We start from the raw sequence: 17,008 nt of genomic DNA, 5'->3' as shown, positions 1-17,008 counted from the left end.
TGTGAAAGATGTGGAGAAATCAAAATCCTTGTATATTGCTGGTGTGAATGTAAAATGGTGTAGTTGCTTTGGAAAACAGTTTGGTAGTACCTCAAAAACTTAAACATAGAGTTGCTATATGACCCAGTAGTTCCACTTCTAGGTATATACCCAAGAGAAATGAAAACATACGTCCACACAAAAACTTGTACTCAGTTATTCACAGCGTTATTCACACTAGCCAAAAAAGTGGAGACAAACCAAATTTTCATCAACTGATGAATGGATAAACAAAATTTGTCATATCCATATAATAGAATATTATTCAACAGTAAAAAAGGAAGTACTGATACATGCTACAACATGGATGAATTTTGAAAATATTAAGTGACAGAAGCTAGTCATAAAAGACCACATATTGTATGATTCCATTTATGTGAAATGTCCAGAATAAGCAAAGATACAGAAGGTAGATTAGTACTTGCAAGGGCTTGAGTTGGGGGGAAAATGAAGAGTGACTGCTAATGTTTCTTTGGGGGCTGCAAAGGTTTCTTTGTGGGATGATGAAAATGTTCTAAAATTAGTAGTAACGGTTACACAATTCTATGAACATACTAAAACCCACTGAGCCATACATTTTAAATGAGTGAATTTTATGGTATGAGAATTATATCTCAATAAAGGTGTTTCAGACAAAGAAAATGAAACAAAAAGTTACAGACTGAGAGAAAATAGTTGCTAAGCATATATCTGATAAAAGACTTGTATCTACAATATATAAAGAACTCTTTTATCTTTATAAGAAGAAGACAAACAATCCAATTGATAAATGAGTAAAATATATGAATACAGATTTCACTAAAGGAGACATATGAATGGTTAATAAATACATGAAAAGTTGCTCAACATCATTACTCATTTGAAGTATGCAAATTAAAACCACAATAGATATTATTACACACAATCTAGAACAGCTAGAATCAAAAAGACTGAAAATATCATGTGTTGGTGAGGGTGTAGAGAAATTAGAACCCTCACATGTTACTGGAAGGAATAGAAAATGGTAAAATCATTTTGGAAAATAGTTTAGTATTCTGTTAAAAAGTTAAACATGACATACTGTACAACCTAGTATTTCTACCCCTAGGTATTTGCTCACGAGAAATAAAAATATACATTTACACAAAAACTTGTATATGCATTTTCATATAAGCATTGGTCAGAATAATCCAAACTGGAAATAATCATAAGGTACACCAACTGGTGAACAACTGTGTAAATTTACTAACAGTCATTAGGCAGTAAAAAATAAGTTGATGTTATGCTCCTTAATCAGACGATAATAGGCTATATACATTTGAATATCTATAGATAGCTACTTCACTCTAACCTTTAATTAAACAATCTAATACATCAAAGTTTTTGACTTCAGGTAGCTATTTTTGTTCTTAAATTAAATTCCTTCTGTATTTGTACTCACAGAATCACAGAATCTCTAAGCTGGAAATAACCCTACAAGTCGTATAATCCAATCACCCCTCCAGTATTTGAATATCTTATAAAATATCTCTACAAAGTGATCATACTTGAATAATTATTGCTAAGGAAATTTTATTGTTTATCAAGTTAATCCATTCTATGTTTGCCCCATATTGACTGCGAGCAAGTCTTTCCATACATTGAAACAGTAAATTCTCCATGTAACTTCTCGCTAGTTCTTTTTTTAGAAACTACACAAATCAAGTCTAACTCCTCTTCTATGCGACACCTTCCCAAATGTTTGAATAGATCTGTCATCTCTCTTCCTCATTTTGTTCCTTTGATCCTGTAATATTGTGAGTTATAGTGAGAAATATATGTATGTCTCTGTCCCCAGTTCCTGACAGGGCTCCTGAAACCTTTGTAATTTCCTGGATGATAGGAGTGTCTTTTGTTTTAATGAGGTGACTCTGAAAGAGGGCTGGTCACTGGAAAAAAACAAACCATGATTAGAAGCTTGGAATTTTTCATCCCTATTCCCCATTCTCTTGAGAAGGGAGAAGGGCTGAAAATGGAGCTAATGATCAATCATGCCTATGAGATAAAGCCTCCATAAAAATCCCAATAGTAGAGAATTCGGAGAGCTTCCACGTTGGTGAACACATCCACACTGGGAAGGTGATGCACCACAACTCCACAGGGACAGAAGCTCCTGCACTGGGGACCCTGCCAGACCTCACCCTATATATTTCTTCGTCTGGTTGTTCATCTGTATCCTTTATCATATCTTTTAATAAACTGGTAAACATAAGTAAGTGTTTCCCTGAGTTCTGTGAGCCACTCTAGCAAATTTATCGAACCTGAGGAGGGGGACATGAGAACCTCCAATTTGAAGTTATGGGTCATCTGAGGACCTACTATTTGTGATGCCATCTGAAGCAGGGTGGAAGTAGTCTTGTGAGACTGAGCCCTTAACCTGTGGGATCTGACACTATCCCTGGTAAATAGGGACAGAAGTGAGTTAAGTTGTAGGACATCCAGCTATTGTCACAGAGAATTGCTTGGTGGTGTGGGGAAAACCCCATATACATGGGAATTGGTCCCAGAATCTTTTAGATCCTCAATGGAAACGGTTATCATGGATGCAGTTTTGTTACAAAACCTCCCTAGACAGAAATATAAGGATAGGTATACTTACTATAAGGATTATTAATTACAAGAATTGAACTGAATTCAATTATCTACATGTGGTACAGTGAACACATGTTCCCAGTTGTATTCTTTTTTATGTGTGTGTGAGGAAGACCAGCTCTGAGCTAACATCTATTGTCAATCCTCCTCCTTTTTTGTTTACCCCCAAAGCCCCAGTAGATAGTTGTATGTCATAATTGCACATCCTTCTAGTTGCTGTATGTGGGACGTGGCCTCAGCATAGCTGGAGAAGTGGTGCGTCAGTGCGTGCCCGGGATCCGAACCTGGGCCGCCAGTAGCGGAGTGCATGCACTGAACCACTAAGCCACCGGGCCAGCCCCCCAGTTGTATTCTTATGGAAATCACTACCAGTCCTCCGATTTCTGTTGTCCTATAGGATATAACATACGGTAAAAGTTTTTGTACTGATGTTCAATTTCATCCTATAGATTTAATCAAGCATTCCTGATTGCTCTTATATTTGGATTTGTTTCTCTCTCCTACATTATTTGCAATCTCTCTCTCACTTTGTGATCTATGAATCTAATAAGGCTGCCTTCTTTGCCTTAATCTCAGTTATTGATAACTGTATATTAAAGAAATGATACTATATCCTATTACAATAAAACCTCTCTTCTTGAGTAATGTTATTCCATTAACCAACTTTTGAGTGTGGTTATAAAACTACTATTTTCTCTTATTTTCTGGTTTTCTTTATGTCATATCTATACTCTATGTGAGACTAAAATGTGATGAGACTATTTTTTTTTTTTTTTAAAGATTTTATTTATTTATTTTCCCCCCCAAAGCCCCAGTAGATAGTTGTATGTCATAGCTGCACATCCTTCTAGTTGCTGTATGTGGGACTCGGCCTCAGGATGGACGGAGAAGTGGTGCCTCGGTGCGCACCCGGGATCCGAACCCGGGCTGCCAGCATCAGAGCGCGTGCACTTAACCACCAAGCCACGGGGCCGGCCCTGATGAGACTATTATTGTGCAAGAAAAGTGAATGAGACTAGAAATCTTTACATCATGTGCTATTTCAAAATCTAGGCAGTAAGTGTTTTAGGCTTTAAGAGAATAGTGATAATATTAATAATTGGGAGAATTATGAAAAATATTTCAAGGAAGTGAAAATTAGCTAGGCCTGATAAATACCTACAATTTGATCTAAAAGGAAATAAAACGGGATGCATACACGGCCAGAGAATGTATGATATTACCAGAGAAAGGATTTCTAGGTTTTACCATATCTTCAGAAAGGTTTAAGTTATACCAAATTGTACAAACGTTGATGTAAAGTTTGAAGACATTGAAGTTACACGGTTTCTGGTGAAATGGAAGACTAGTTCCGGGTACTTGTTCAATGAATATGTTTAGGCAACAGAAAACTAATGTTGCCTTCTGTCAATGAAATTTTATTTGAGGGAGATAATTACAGTAGATCTCTGTAGGAATGATGAAAACAGGGCAACTTGAAAAGAAGTAAGTTAGTAAGCCAAGTAAACATTAAGCATTTACAAAGCTTATCATTTGCATACTCCTTATTTCTTCACTAAGAAGACTCTCACAACTACCCTTTTAAAGGCCTCCTTTACCTCTTTGTTCCTAAGTGTGTATATAAGGGGGTTCAGCATGGGTGCAATGATTCCATAGAAGAGGGAAACCATCTTTCCCCTGTCCTTGGAGGCAGGGGATGGTGGTTGCAGGTACATGGATATAGCTGTACCGTAAAAAAGTGACACTACAATTAGATGGGAGCCACATGTTCCAAATGCTTTTTGTCTACCTTCAGCAGATTGGATTCTCAACACAGCTTGGACGATAAAAGCATACGATATAAGAATGAGTATCAGGGGTATTAGATGGAATAGCACACTTCCAAAGAATAGTTCAGCCTCATTTGCTGTTGTGTCAACACAGGACAACTTGAGCAGAGCAGGAACTTCACAGAGAAAGTGATCTACTACGTAAGGGCCACAGAGTGGCAGCTGGAGAGTCAGGGTAGACAAGCACACTGAGTTGCCAAAACCAGTAATCCAGGATGCAGCTGCCAACTGCAGGCAGAGCCTTTGGTGCATGATCACTGAGTAATGGAGAGGCCGACAAATAGCTACAAACCTATCAAAGGACATGACAGCCAACAGAACACACTCAGTGGTCCCCAGGGCCAGAAACATTAAAAGCTGAGCCACACAGCCACCATAACTAATTACCTTCCTGGCACTGTACAAATTCACCAGCATTTGTGGAACTGTACTTGTGGTGTAGCAAAGATCTAGGAGTGACAGATTAGCAAGAAAGAAATACATGGGAGTATGGAGTTTGGAGTCCAGGCGTGACACTAGAATAACTGTCAGATTCCCAAAGATAGTCGTGAAGTAAGAAATGAAAAAGACTACAAAGAGTGGAAACTCCAGCCATGGTCGATTTGAGAAACCTAAGAGGATGAACTCCTGTGGGACGCTCTCATTTACCTGATTCATGATCAATGTCTCAACTCTTCCTTTCCTGAAACATAAAAATTCAGGGAGTCAATGAACACATATTTATTGACCATTTCAATTTTTTTTTTCTTTTCAGTGAGGAAGATTAGCCCTGAGCTAACATCTATTGCCAATCTTCCTCTTTTTGCTGAGAAAGATTGGCCTTGGGCTAACATCTGTGCCCATCTTCCTCTACTTTATATGTGGGATGCTGCCACAGCATGGCTTGATAGGCGGTGCATAGGTCCACGCCCGGAATCCAGGCCTGTGAACCCCGGGCCGCCAAAGTAGAGCGTGCAAACTTAACCACTATGCCACTGGGCCAGCCCCAACTATTTCAATTATTTATAATCACTTTACTACCTGTTTGAAGACATTTACAGAATTGATATTGCTTGTAACATGAAAAATACATACTTGGAAGTATTCATAATTACCTCAGTATTTCTAAAATCTAATCTTTCTATATCTGTATCAGTCCTTCAAAAATGAAAGCCAAAATTTAAAAAGCAAATACCTAATTTAAACAATTTTAATAAAATTTGTTCTTTTTTTTTGTCATCTGGTTAATCTTTGCGCTACTCTCCACCTAGATAGCTATTATTAGGGATTCAGTGACAATCCTTGCCATATTACTTTTTAATTTCTCCTCAATGCCAAGGAGATTTCCTTCTCATCTGAAACAATTGAAATAATTTAGACCACTCCCAAAACTATGTAGATAGGTTCTAGCAAGGTGTCAGACACATTTCAAAGAAATATGTCTTTTGCCTTTTAGAACTTTATAGAATCAGAATAAAAAGATATTAATAACATGGAATTTGGAGCCAGACAAGCCTGGGTTAAGTTTCTACTATATAAGTCATTAGTTACATCAGCTTGGGAATGTTTCTTATTCTCTGTGAACTTTAGACTCCTCATCTATAAAATAAGAATAATAATGCCTGTCTAGAGTGGTGGTGTGAACGTGAATGAAAGGAAGTGTAGTGATCCAAGGCTTCTGAGATGTTCAGAGAGGAAAATTGCTTATGATTTTTAGAACTCTAAATATTCTAGAGTTACCAATGGGAAATGACTCTGAGAGCTGAAAACTTGCCTTCCCATTCCCTCCACAGCTCCAAAACTGTCAATCTCAATAATAGAGGTAACAGTGATAGCGGACGTGAATTGTAAATGTGATCTTTAATGTAAATTGTCTAGCGTAGTGCCACACAGCAATGTGAGTGAAAGTACCATAGCAAGGCAGGAACTCTGAAACGTTTCCAGCAGAGGCTATTCAGAGTCATGTTTGCTGGAGGTACTAATATAAGTCAAAGCCACTAGTTGAAAATTTATCCATCCCAAAGTCGTCTACCTTACTAACACTACTCTCTATTATTTTATTATTATTTTCTTGGTATAGAAATGTGAATTTAATGATAGGAACATAATTTTTGAATTATTATTAAATGTGTATTTTAGTTTTGTTCACTTATTCTACAGTTCTCAGTACAGAGTAATAGGGAAGACTTTTATAGTCCCTCAAAAAATTCCTGTTGCTATGCAGCTGTCAATAAAATGAGGTATGAGATATAAATATAAGTTCAGATATAGATACGAATGTGCAAAAATGCTCAAATCTTCAAGGGAAAAAAACAAGTTTCTGAGGATGCATTTAGCATGCTTCTGTGTGTTTACATAAGGCAATATAATATTGCATCTGTCAGTATTCACATATGTGTAAAAATTACCTGGAAGTAGGCAATAATGTTAAAAGTTGTTACCTCCAGGGGGTGGGAATGGAGAGAGAGTAAATCAGACTTTAATATTTAACTTTACTCCTGCTCATTCTAATTTTTAGTAAAGTATTATAATACTTTTTATTAATAAATATTATTATGTATTATATAACTTTAAATGTCTTACTTATACTCTGCATTTTACTATAAGGACCAGCAGTGCTTTAGACTTTAATGCCATAAAAAAACAAATCTTACACAAATTTAATCTTTTATCTCTTAATAGATTCTTAAAACTGAGTCTGAATTAAGACTCTACAAGGAGATTTTCTAAAGAGTGGATTATGGGGGTATTGGACATCTTATTGGCAAAAAAAAAAATTATCGCCAATTAGAAGAATTCTGAAAAGCAGGACAAATGGAATCAGTAAAGAAAGATTTCACAACTTTACAATTTTCTTGAGTTACTCAAGTGTTGAAAAAATGTCCTCAAGTCCATATAATTAAGGTGACTCTATGCCCCAGTTTACCCAGGGCTGCTGAGTTTACTCCTGCTGTCCTGACATAATTACAAAGAGAACCCTCCCATTGTCAGAAGTGGTCTTGTTTGGATGACGAGTTACAAGGTCTCCTTAACAGTAATACCAAAGAATGAAATAATTTTCTAATTATTCTTCAGGAGGAATCTTATCATTGAGAACATCGTATGTGTTTTCTCCTCCAATCTGGGCCAACGGTCTTTCCTTACCAGCTCTATACCTGGCTCATCTCCTCTTGAACTCAACCAAAAGACTGCCTCTCCAAGAAGCCTTCACTGATGAAGATTATAGGAGAAGGGGAATTCAGTTAACTTCTCACATTTTCATGCTGAGTTTCAGTAATTGCAAAAGCAATAATCTTGCTTTTGTTATTATCAACACAATCCATTGGTTGGTGTGTAACGTCATAGGTAATATCTCTTCATGGTCCACAGTAATGAGGACATGAGGAAGGGGGTAAAGTATGAATATTGGAGAAGGCAGGAGGGGATAACAATGATGGGCCAGAGGGCAAAGCAGGAAAACAAAAGTACTAGGGAGATTGTAGTGCCCCTAATTCTCATATTCTGCTATGCTCACTTTGTGGACAAATTTTATCCATCTTTCAAATACTCAGTAACCTCAAAATATATCCACTCTAAAAAAGAGATCTTTCTGTTAAAAAGTTGAAATATCGTTATATATTCAGAAGTTCAGTAATTTGACTTGTTATTCATAATCACTAACATCAGGTTGGAAGGATTTATTAACAACTGAAACAAACTAGGAAGTCCTCAACTGTGTCTCTGAAAACCTAGCAAGTAGGCTAACTGATTATTTACCTGATTACACCTGTGCCGATGGTTCCCCGTCATGGCCAAGGCCTCAAAAGACCACAAAATCTATCTCTCCTCCTGAGTAGAATTCTTTCTGCAGCATCTTCAGAGGCCATTCTTCTCATTTTGAGTAACAAGTATTCCCTTGGTTAACATAGGTAGGAACATATTTTAACAATATGAGACACAAAAGGGATCAACAACCAGTAAGGAAAAGTGAGTATTTTTAAAAGCAGCAGTTGAAAGGGGCTGTTTGGACTGTTAGAACTTTTACTATATGTAACTCAGGATATTTCAATTTATATTGCCTAGATAAATATAAACTATTACCACCTGTTTGCCTATATATTGGTTGACATTACATCCTCCAACTACACACATTCTCACTCCATGACTGAGATTCAAAGATTCAGAATGATGAAGCTCGACAAAGTCTTGGAAACTTCTTTTTAAGCTTTTACTATGGAAAGAGCATTAAGATAAGAAAGATGACAAGAGCAGTAGTTTTGATCCTGCCACTAAGTCACTGCTCAACTGGGCAAGTTACTCAAAGGCTCTGGAAAGGAATTTAATCTTCCATAACAGTGAAATTTTCTGTGTTCCATTCAACATAAAAATTGTTTGCTTTTGGGCCCCAGCCCAGTGGCATAGCAGTTAAGTTCGCACACGCTCTGCTTTGGTGGCCTGGAGTTCACTGGCCTGGATCCTGGGCACAGACCTACACACTGCTCATCAAGCCATGCTGTGGCAGTGTCCCACATGCAAAACAATTGAGGAAGATTGGCATGGATGTTAGCTCAGGGACAATCTTCCTCAAGCAAAAAAAAGAGGAAGATTGGCAACAGATGTTAGCCCTGGGCTACTCTTCCTCAAACAACAACAACAACAAAAATTGTTTGCTTTTAAGTTTTCTCAAATTATCATGCCTCTGTGAATGTATAAAAAGCTTTTATATACTACACTGAACTCCCATCTTCCTGCTGGAGTATAAGGACAAATAATAGGATTAATTTATTCACACAACATTGCAATTTGGCTTAGAATAGAGAGGGAAGTTTGTCAATATATTTTTTTCAATTTCATGAAAGATTAATTCAGGCAGAAATCTGAATTAGCAAGCTCAGAGACATTATTTTCCCAAGGTAGTACATAGCAGACTGAAGGTTAGACGCCAAGACTGCTCTGCTCTAAAATTTTAATTTTAGGTAATATAATGATAAACAGTCCATAAGATGAGTCCTCAGAACACCCAAATTTCAGTATGTTTCATATAATAATTTTCAGAAAAGTGTTCTACATACCTCCATTTCAAGCACTGAGATAGGATGATTCATGGTATATGTCCAAGAAGCTTTGAATTCTAATAGGACTAATTAGAAGAGTGCAGGTTCAACAAACGCTTCGTAAGCTATTCAATTGTAAAATAGGTATGATGAATTTGTTCAACTTCTCCTTGTTCCACTCTTTAAGTGGCAAATTATGAGCTCTCCATTCAGGAGTAATTCAGAAAATATAAGAAAAGGAATAAAATATCGCAGACAATCAGAACATGTTTTTCTGGTATCACATGGAAAAATATTAAGGTATTAACTGCTGTTTTCAGAATTCTCCTCACCAAATTTGCAAAATAAATGAGGATAGGGATCTTTCTTTATTAATGTTGGTCTGTGCTTTAGTTTACAAGGAAAAGTAACAATCCTCATGTGATTTATGGTAATTGACCGTGATACCCAATGGAAAGAGAGAGAGAGATCTCCGTGAAGCGATATTTCATTTTTAGCTTAGATTTGCTCCACAATACCATTTCTCTGGAGACTGTTTCCTCAACTTTTTCCAAGACAAAAGAGAATGACAATAGGGATTAAAATACCTTATCAGATAAAGTTCAAATTTTGTGCCATCTAACTGGGAGTTAGTTTCCTTTTGTAATCTACTAAGTGAGTTCTGTGAAGCCACATAGAAAAGAAAACTGTCCATTTGCTTTGAAATTCCATCTGAGGTCAATTTCTATACAATAAAACAGATTTCTATTTAATTTACCAGAGAAATGTTTTTATTACCTTGATTTACATAAAACAGTTTTATTCATTATATATCCAAATATTTCTATCTTTTCTTTCATAGATTTTGCATTTCTAGGCTTAGTTAAGAAGCTTTCCCTCAGTTTAATGTAGTTTCCTAGATTTTTTTGGCAAGATTTAAAAAATGATTCATATTGTACCATAGTCTTTTCCATCCAGGCTTTATTTTTATATGTTCTACTATGTAGTTCCATATCAATTTTTCAGACGAGTAGACAGAGGGAAAATATATTTATAATTATGAAAAAGGTTAGTATCTACAACATAAAAAGAACTTTTACAAAATCTAAGAAAAAACACAAATAACACAATAAAAAAAGGCCAAATAATTGGAATATACAGCTCAGAATTAGCAAATCTATATGAGAAAATTTTCAATTCCCAAATAATCAGGTAAATATGTTGAAGTAATGATGACAAGCCACTTATTGGATTGAAAAAAATATATATAACCAGCAGTAACCCCTATTCCTAACGTTACTGAAGGGAAAAGGCTATTCTCACAAATTATGGGTAGAGATTCAAAGTGTCACTGGAGTTTTAGAAATAAATAGGACAGTTAGTCTTGAAAAACACATATATCCATCACCCTAGCAATACCATTCATGGAAGTCTATCCTACAGAATAAAATTACCAGTATATAAAAACATAAAAACAAAAATTTTTATTGTAGCATTGTTTATAATGGCCAAAGATGGAGAAAAATATTTAGTCCCTCAATAGGGAATTGACTGAGCAATAATTAATCTGTGCCAGAAGTATCTGTCTGTGATATGGCTGAGTGAGAAAATGAAGATACAAGAAAGAATAGATAAAATGATCTTAACTATATAAAACAATGACTAAAATGCTCTAAATATAATTTGATGCATTATATGCCTGTATGGGATTACGTGACAATGGAGGAAAATAAGGAAGAACACTTACTAGATGCTTAGCATGGGCAATCCAAAGGGGAAAGAGGCTGATATCTGTGGACGGAGAAGGAAAGGGTATCACGTAAACAACAAAAGAATAAATTAAGACTTACTCCACCAAAAATAATGTATAATATTTTAAAACTCCCCAAACTGGGGCTGGCCCGGTGGCGCAAGCTGTTACGTGCGCGCGCTCCACTGTGGCGGCCCGGGGTTCACCAGTTCGGATCCCGGACGCGCACAAACGCACTGCTTGGCAAGCCATGCTGTGGTGGCGTCCCATATAAAGTGGAGGAAGATGGGCACAGATGTTAGCCCTGGCCAGTCTTCCTCAGCAAAAAAAGAGGAGGATTGGCAGATGTTAGCATACAGCTGATCTCCTCACAAAAAATAAATAAATAAAATAAAACTCCCCAAACTAATAATAGTTTTTTCCTCTGAAAGTAAGAGTGGGCATGAGGGTGGGATTAGTCAGAAAAAAAATGATGTTTGTAACATAGGATTTCCTTTTTTTCACAAGTTCTTACACTAGTTAGGTAGTTTAAATAAAGAAAAAAATATTTTAAAAGAAAATAGAGGGCTAAACAAATAAGAAAATATGAATAAAGACAAATCTTTAACTTGCAGAATAGACCAAGGTAAATAAACACAAATTTCATCAGTCCCTAAAGCAAAAAATTAAGAAATAATGCCCAGTTACCAAGGGTCTAGAAATAGGAAAGAACCTGCAGAGTTTAATAATAATAGTAACAATATCCTGTTGGTGCTCACTGTCCTCACCAATGTTCTGTAAATAGCTACACTTTTTTTTTTTTTTTTTGTGGAAGATCAGCCCTGAGCTAACATCCATGCCAGTCATCCTCTTTTTGCTGAGGAAGACCAGCCCTGATCTAACATCTATTGCCAATCCTCCTCCTTTTTTTTTCCCCCCTTTTCTCCCCAAAGCACCAGTAGATAGTTGCACATCACAGTTGCACATCCCTCTAGTTGCTGCACATGGGACGCTGCCTCAGCATGGCTGGAGAAGTGGCGCGTTGGTGCACACCCGGGGTTCCAAACCCTGGCCGCCAGTGGCAGAGCGCACGTACTTAACCGCTAAGCCGCTGGGCCGGCCCCCATAGCTACGCTTGTATCTTCAATTTGTTGATGCAGAAACTGAGACTTAGAGAAGTTAAACAAACTCTCCTAAATTCACAGACTTTGTTAGGAAACCAGAGACACACTATGAAATCCACACTCTAGTATATTTCAATTTAATTTCTCCTCCTTGACTAGTGCTAACCTCCTCATCCACCCCTTCTTACCCTCATTTCCCAGAGGACTGCTTATTGGCATAGCTCTCTCTTGTTTTGTAAGAGAAGATCTTCCAGAACACTGCAATTTAGTGTATTAATTTCTAATCAATTATCCTATGTCAGAATGGAACTGGCGTGGCCAAAGTGAAATTTTAGTGACTAGCCTTGTGAGTTCGATCCCTCAGGCTAGATCTCAGGAAGAACTTCCTATGTAAGGGATAACTGAGCACTGAGAGAGACAAACCTATTATAGTACATTAAGAAGCACTAATATTAAATACCTGAGAGACTAAGGAAAAATCTGAAGGCCTATGGGTCAGAAGCAATTTCAAGTTTAGAGATAACAAGATCAAAACTCATTGCCAGGTGGATATGGAATCTGAAGAACAGCATCTTAGAGAAAAACAAGGGAAGGTCTTGGGCTACTGCTGCAAATGTTCGTGAGTATTTGTGTTTGGACTGATGGTGGCTGAGAATGTGATATGTGGATGGCAAGAACTAGTTTAAAGTGCAAATAAAAGTAGGATATCCGAACCTCTTTCTTAGTGCATATTTTCATTTTTAAGATGGAAAGATCTAGGATATCATTGGATTCAGCATAGAAAGTCTCAGATTAAACTTGAAATATCCTTGGATTCGATGGGTTCCTGTGAACTGATATTATGACTCACACAAATCTTAATTACTGCCCCTGGTGTTAGAGTTGGCATGGTTCTGGAAGGGTTTGGGTATTTTCATACATATAATTCTGGCATTCTATCCCAGGAAGTTTGATATTTGTTAGTTAAGGGCAGAGTCTAACTAGGCACACAAAAAGTAGGAATTCAAGAATGGAGGCCAGATACAAACACATAGAAAAATTTGTAAGTGGTATGAGATTGAGAACCTTACAGAGTTTAATGGCCTTGGAAATAGTATTCTGGTTTGTGGCAGCATAGGAATGTATAAATGTTTAAGGGGGAGAGCTGAAAAAATCCTTCACAATATTTATCTCATTCCAATGCCTGAATTGTGGTAGAACATGCTTTATATCATTCTTTGCACTGAATGCTCAGCAGAAATTATTGAGCAGAAAGAAGCTCTTCCATATATAATGCTCTGTGGAAAGGAAAAACAATGAGGGAGAAAATCCACATTTTATATAAAATTCTGGTTTTTTTAGACATTTGTTGAATATTTGAAGCAAATTCTGTGGTAATGAGGTAGAAGATCTGAGACAAAGATCTGTGGAAGATCTGAGACAAAGTTGTCCAGAGTAGGGGGATACAGATGGCCATATGGAAGTTATGTTTTCTGTGAGAGAAAAGAATATTAGCAGGAAAGACTGGAGATGATGATTCATATAAAGAGAAATGAGGGTGGTATGGGGAGACTCTGAAATTCTACAGAGATTATAATCACTCTCCATACTGGAACCCATAAGAGTGATGATTTTAAAGCAGTGAGTATTGAGATCACTTGGTATGAATGATACTAATTAACCAAAGGCAACAAGGAAGTTTCTTTCAAAAAAGGACAGTCAGAAGAATGATTCTCTCACTTAATTTCATGATGTTGCAAGTAACCAAAAGGAATTACTTTGGTACAAAGATGAAAGTGCTCTTTTGAGGTTACCTTTTGAAAATAACTCCAGTAGTAAAATATGGAAAATTTTTATTGTCACGAAGTCTTCATAAAATCATCTCCACATTTCATTTTCTGTTTTTTTCTTGATGGTATACATACAATTGATTTTTGTATATTGATTTTTCCAGTGACCCTGGTAAACTCACTTAACTAGTCTCATAGTTTCTATGTAGACTCTTTTGCATTTTCAACATACACAACCATGTCATGCCCAAATAATGACAATTATACTTCTTTCTTTCCATTTCTTATGCATTTATATATTTTTCTTATCTTATTATGCTAGCCAGGACCATCAGTATAATGTTGAAAAGTGGTGATAATGAGCAACCTTGTCTCATTCAGTATTTCACCGTTGTGCATGATGTTTGCTGGAGGCTTTTATAGGTATGCTTTATCGGTTTAAGGAAATTCCACTCTATTCATAGTTTGCTAAGATTTAAAAAATGAACAGGGGTTGAATTTTATCAAATACTCTGTCTGAACCTATAGCTTTTTCCAATTTATCAGTGCAAGTGTGAAGAACTTTGTGTCGCATCTTAATGCCCACCAGAGAGCATCCATGGTGGAAGATGCACCAAATATCCAGAAAGTTGCCTAAGCCAGGTGACATCCACCAGACTCCATTATTAGCCATCCCAGTGCTGGAACAATGGACTTATAAATGCAGTAGTCCTTGTGAAAGAGATGGAGTCTACACATGGGCCCAATAACATCAGCTCCCATTTATGAAAGCTGATCAAGCAGGTTGGTGACCAACTGGTTCTTTGGAGACAAGTTTACCACTTTAGACCCTTTCCAAACCAAAAGAGGCAGTAATTAATTTTGAAAAGTCTAGACAGGAATATATTGGGTATGAGCTTACCTTTTTTGCCCACAAGACTTCGTCCTTCTTTGCTATCTGTTAGTTTATAGAATGTTTGAGTCACTGGCATGAAATTCCACATAACATTATGTCAGACCAATGGAACAAATTTGTAACAAAGAAAGTGGGTTAATGATCATGATTCCATTGGTTGTATCATGTACTGTACCACCCAGAAGCTCCTATCTTGAAAGAACAATGGAATGTCCTTTTAAAGGCAAAGCTGAAGTGCCACTTTGGAGGCAGTACTTTACTAGAATGTAGTATACTTTTCCAGCATGTAGTATACATTTTAAGTCAAACAGCTTTATATGGTACTTTGTCTCTAGCATAGAGAATAAATGGGTCTGGAAACCAAAGAGTGGAAGCAGGAATTGCTATACTTTTCATCACTCCCAGTGATCCACTTGAGGAATATGTGCTTCCCAGACTTACAATTCTGGGTTTTGTGGGTTTAGAGTTCTTGGTTGCAAAAAGGAGAAAACTTCCACTAGAGAATATAGCAAGAGTCTAACTTATCAGGCTTCTTGTGCCAAGGGACCAGCATGCAAGACGTGGAGTCATCACCTTGGCAAGAGTGATTTACACTGATCATTGGGGGAAGTAGAGCTACTATTACACAATGGGGACTGGAAGTAATATTTTTGGCACCTGGGTGATCCACTTCAGCTCTTCTTGGCAAATTTTTGCTCAATTTTGGCAGTAAAAGGACATCTAGCAAGCCCAGGTTTAAAGGGGCGTGATGACTAGAGGCTGAGTCCCATCAGGACCGGTTTAAGTCACCAAGACCAACTTCAGGTGAGGGAAATCTGGAATAGATACTAGCGAAAGGATGTGATGAGTATTAGTTGTGGTCTCCAAACCAGCTCTCATGGTAGAAGCTATAGTTCATCTCACTAACCTTCTTCTTCTAAGTTTTTCCCAGGAAGAGAGACCCCATGGAATCCTAGAGGAGCTATTCCAAGAACCTATATGAAGAAATGCGTCCAAACAGCACAGTGTGATGTGCTACCTGGTCCTTACTCAGGAAGAAAGGACATATTTCCCAGTTGTCGACTTTCATCATTAAAAAAACTCCATCTCTACTTAGTAACTTAATATGCCATCTTTGTCATATACTAAATTACTATACATATTTGGGTCTAATTCTGGACTTTCTATTCTATCCCACTAGTTTATTCATGTACCAGTACCACATTGTTTTAATTATAAAGCTTTATGTATTAATGTTTGGTAGGGTCAGTTCTCCTTCATAGTTTTCATTTTTCAGTGTCTTCCCAGCTTTTCTTGCATTTTTGTTTTTCCATGTGAACTTAATGTCAATTTGTTTCAGACTAATACTTCTTCTAATGGTCTGTCTTTATCTCTGCCCTATTTTATATATTATAATAACACAAGAAACACTTAATGCTTACTACATGCCAAGAACTATTCTAAATGCTTCCATGTATTAAATCCTTTAAACATCAAAATAGCCCTTTGAACCCTGTCTAACCGCCATTGTTAGTGCACATGACAATGGTTTTAAAATGGAAACTAGAGGAATTATCAGAAAGGGTTTAATACGGGAAGCCTTCTTGGAGAAGTGAATTTTCAACTGAATATTTAAAAGGTGATATTTATTCAAAAAACACTTGCGGGGGCCGCCCCATGGCGTAGTGGTTAGGTGCGCAAGCTCTGCTGCTGGCGGCCCAGGTTTGGATCCTGGGCGCACACCAACGCACTCCTTGTCAGGCCATGCTGTGGCAGCGTCCCACATAAAGTGGAGGAAGGCCAGCACAGATGCTAGCTCAGGGCCAGTCTTCCTCAGCAAAAGGAGAAGGATTGGCACGGATGTTAGCTCAGGGCTGATCTTCCTCACCGAAAAAAAAAAAAAAAAAACACTTGGGAGTACTTGTGATATGCCTGAAAGCCTGCTATGTATTTTCACATATACCATATTATTTAATATGTAGGAGAAAAATGATAGTAAGAGACAAGAAAAGCAGGAAAGAATATTCCAGCTAAAATAATAAA

The 17,008-nt window shown here is 37.0% G+C and overlaps 1 protein-coding gene across 1 annotated transcript; it reads right to left on the bottom strand.

Moving 5' to 3' along the window:
- Positions 1-4,193: 4,193 nt before the first annotated feature.
- Positions 4,194-5,135, bottom strand: LOC101394696 (olfactory receptor 2B6). The gene has a single exon (XM_004441763.2). It carries the CDS (start codon positions 5,133-5,135, stop codon positions 4,194-4,196), a length of 942 nt encoding a protein of 313 aa, XP_004441820.2.
- Positions 5,136-17,008: the final 11,873 nt, after the last annotated feature.

Source organism: Ceratotherium simum, chromosome 13, assembly GCF_057802395.1.
Source record: "Ceratotherium simum simum isolate JZ-2026a chromosome 13, ASM5780239v1, whole genome shotgun sequence".
Classification (NCBI taxonomy): Eukaryota; Metazoa; Chordata; class Mammalia; order Perissodactyla; family Rhinocerotidae; genus Ceratotherium; species Ceratotherium simum.
Note: the sequence above shows the minus strand (reverse complement) of the source record. Positions and strands in the feature narration are given on the sequence as shown.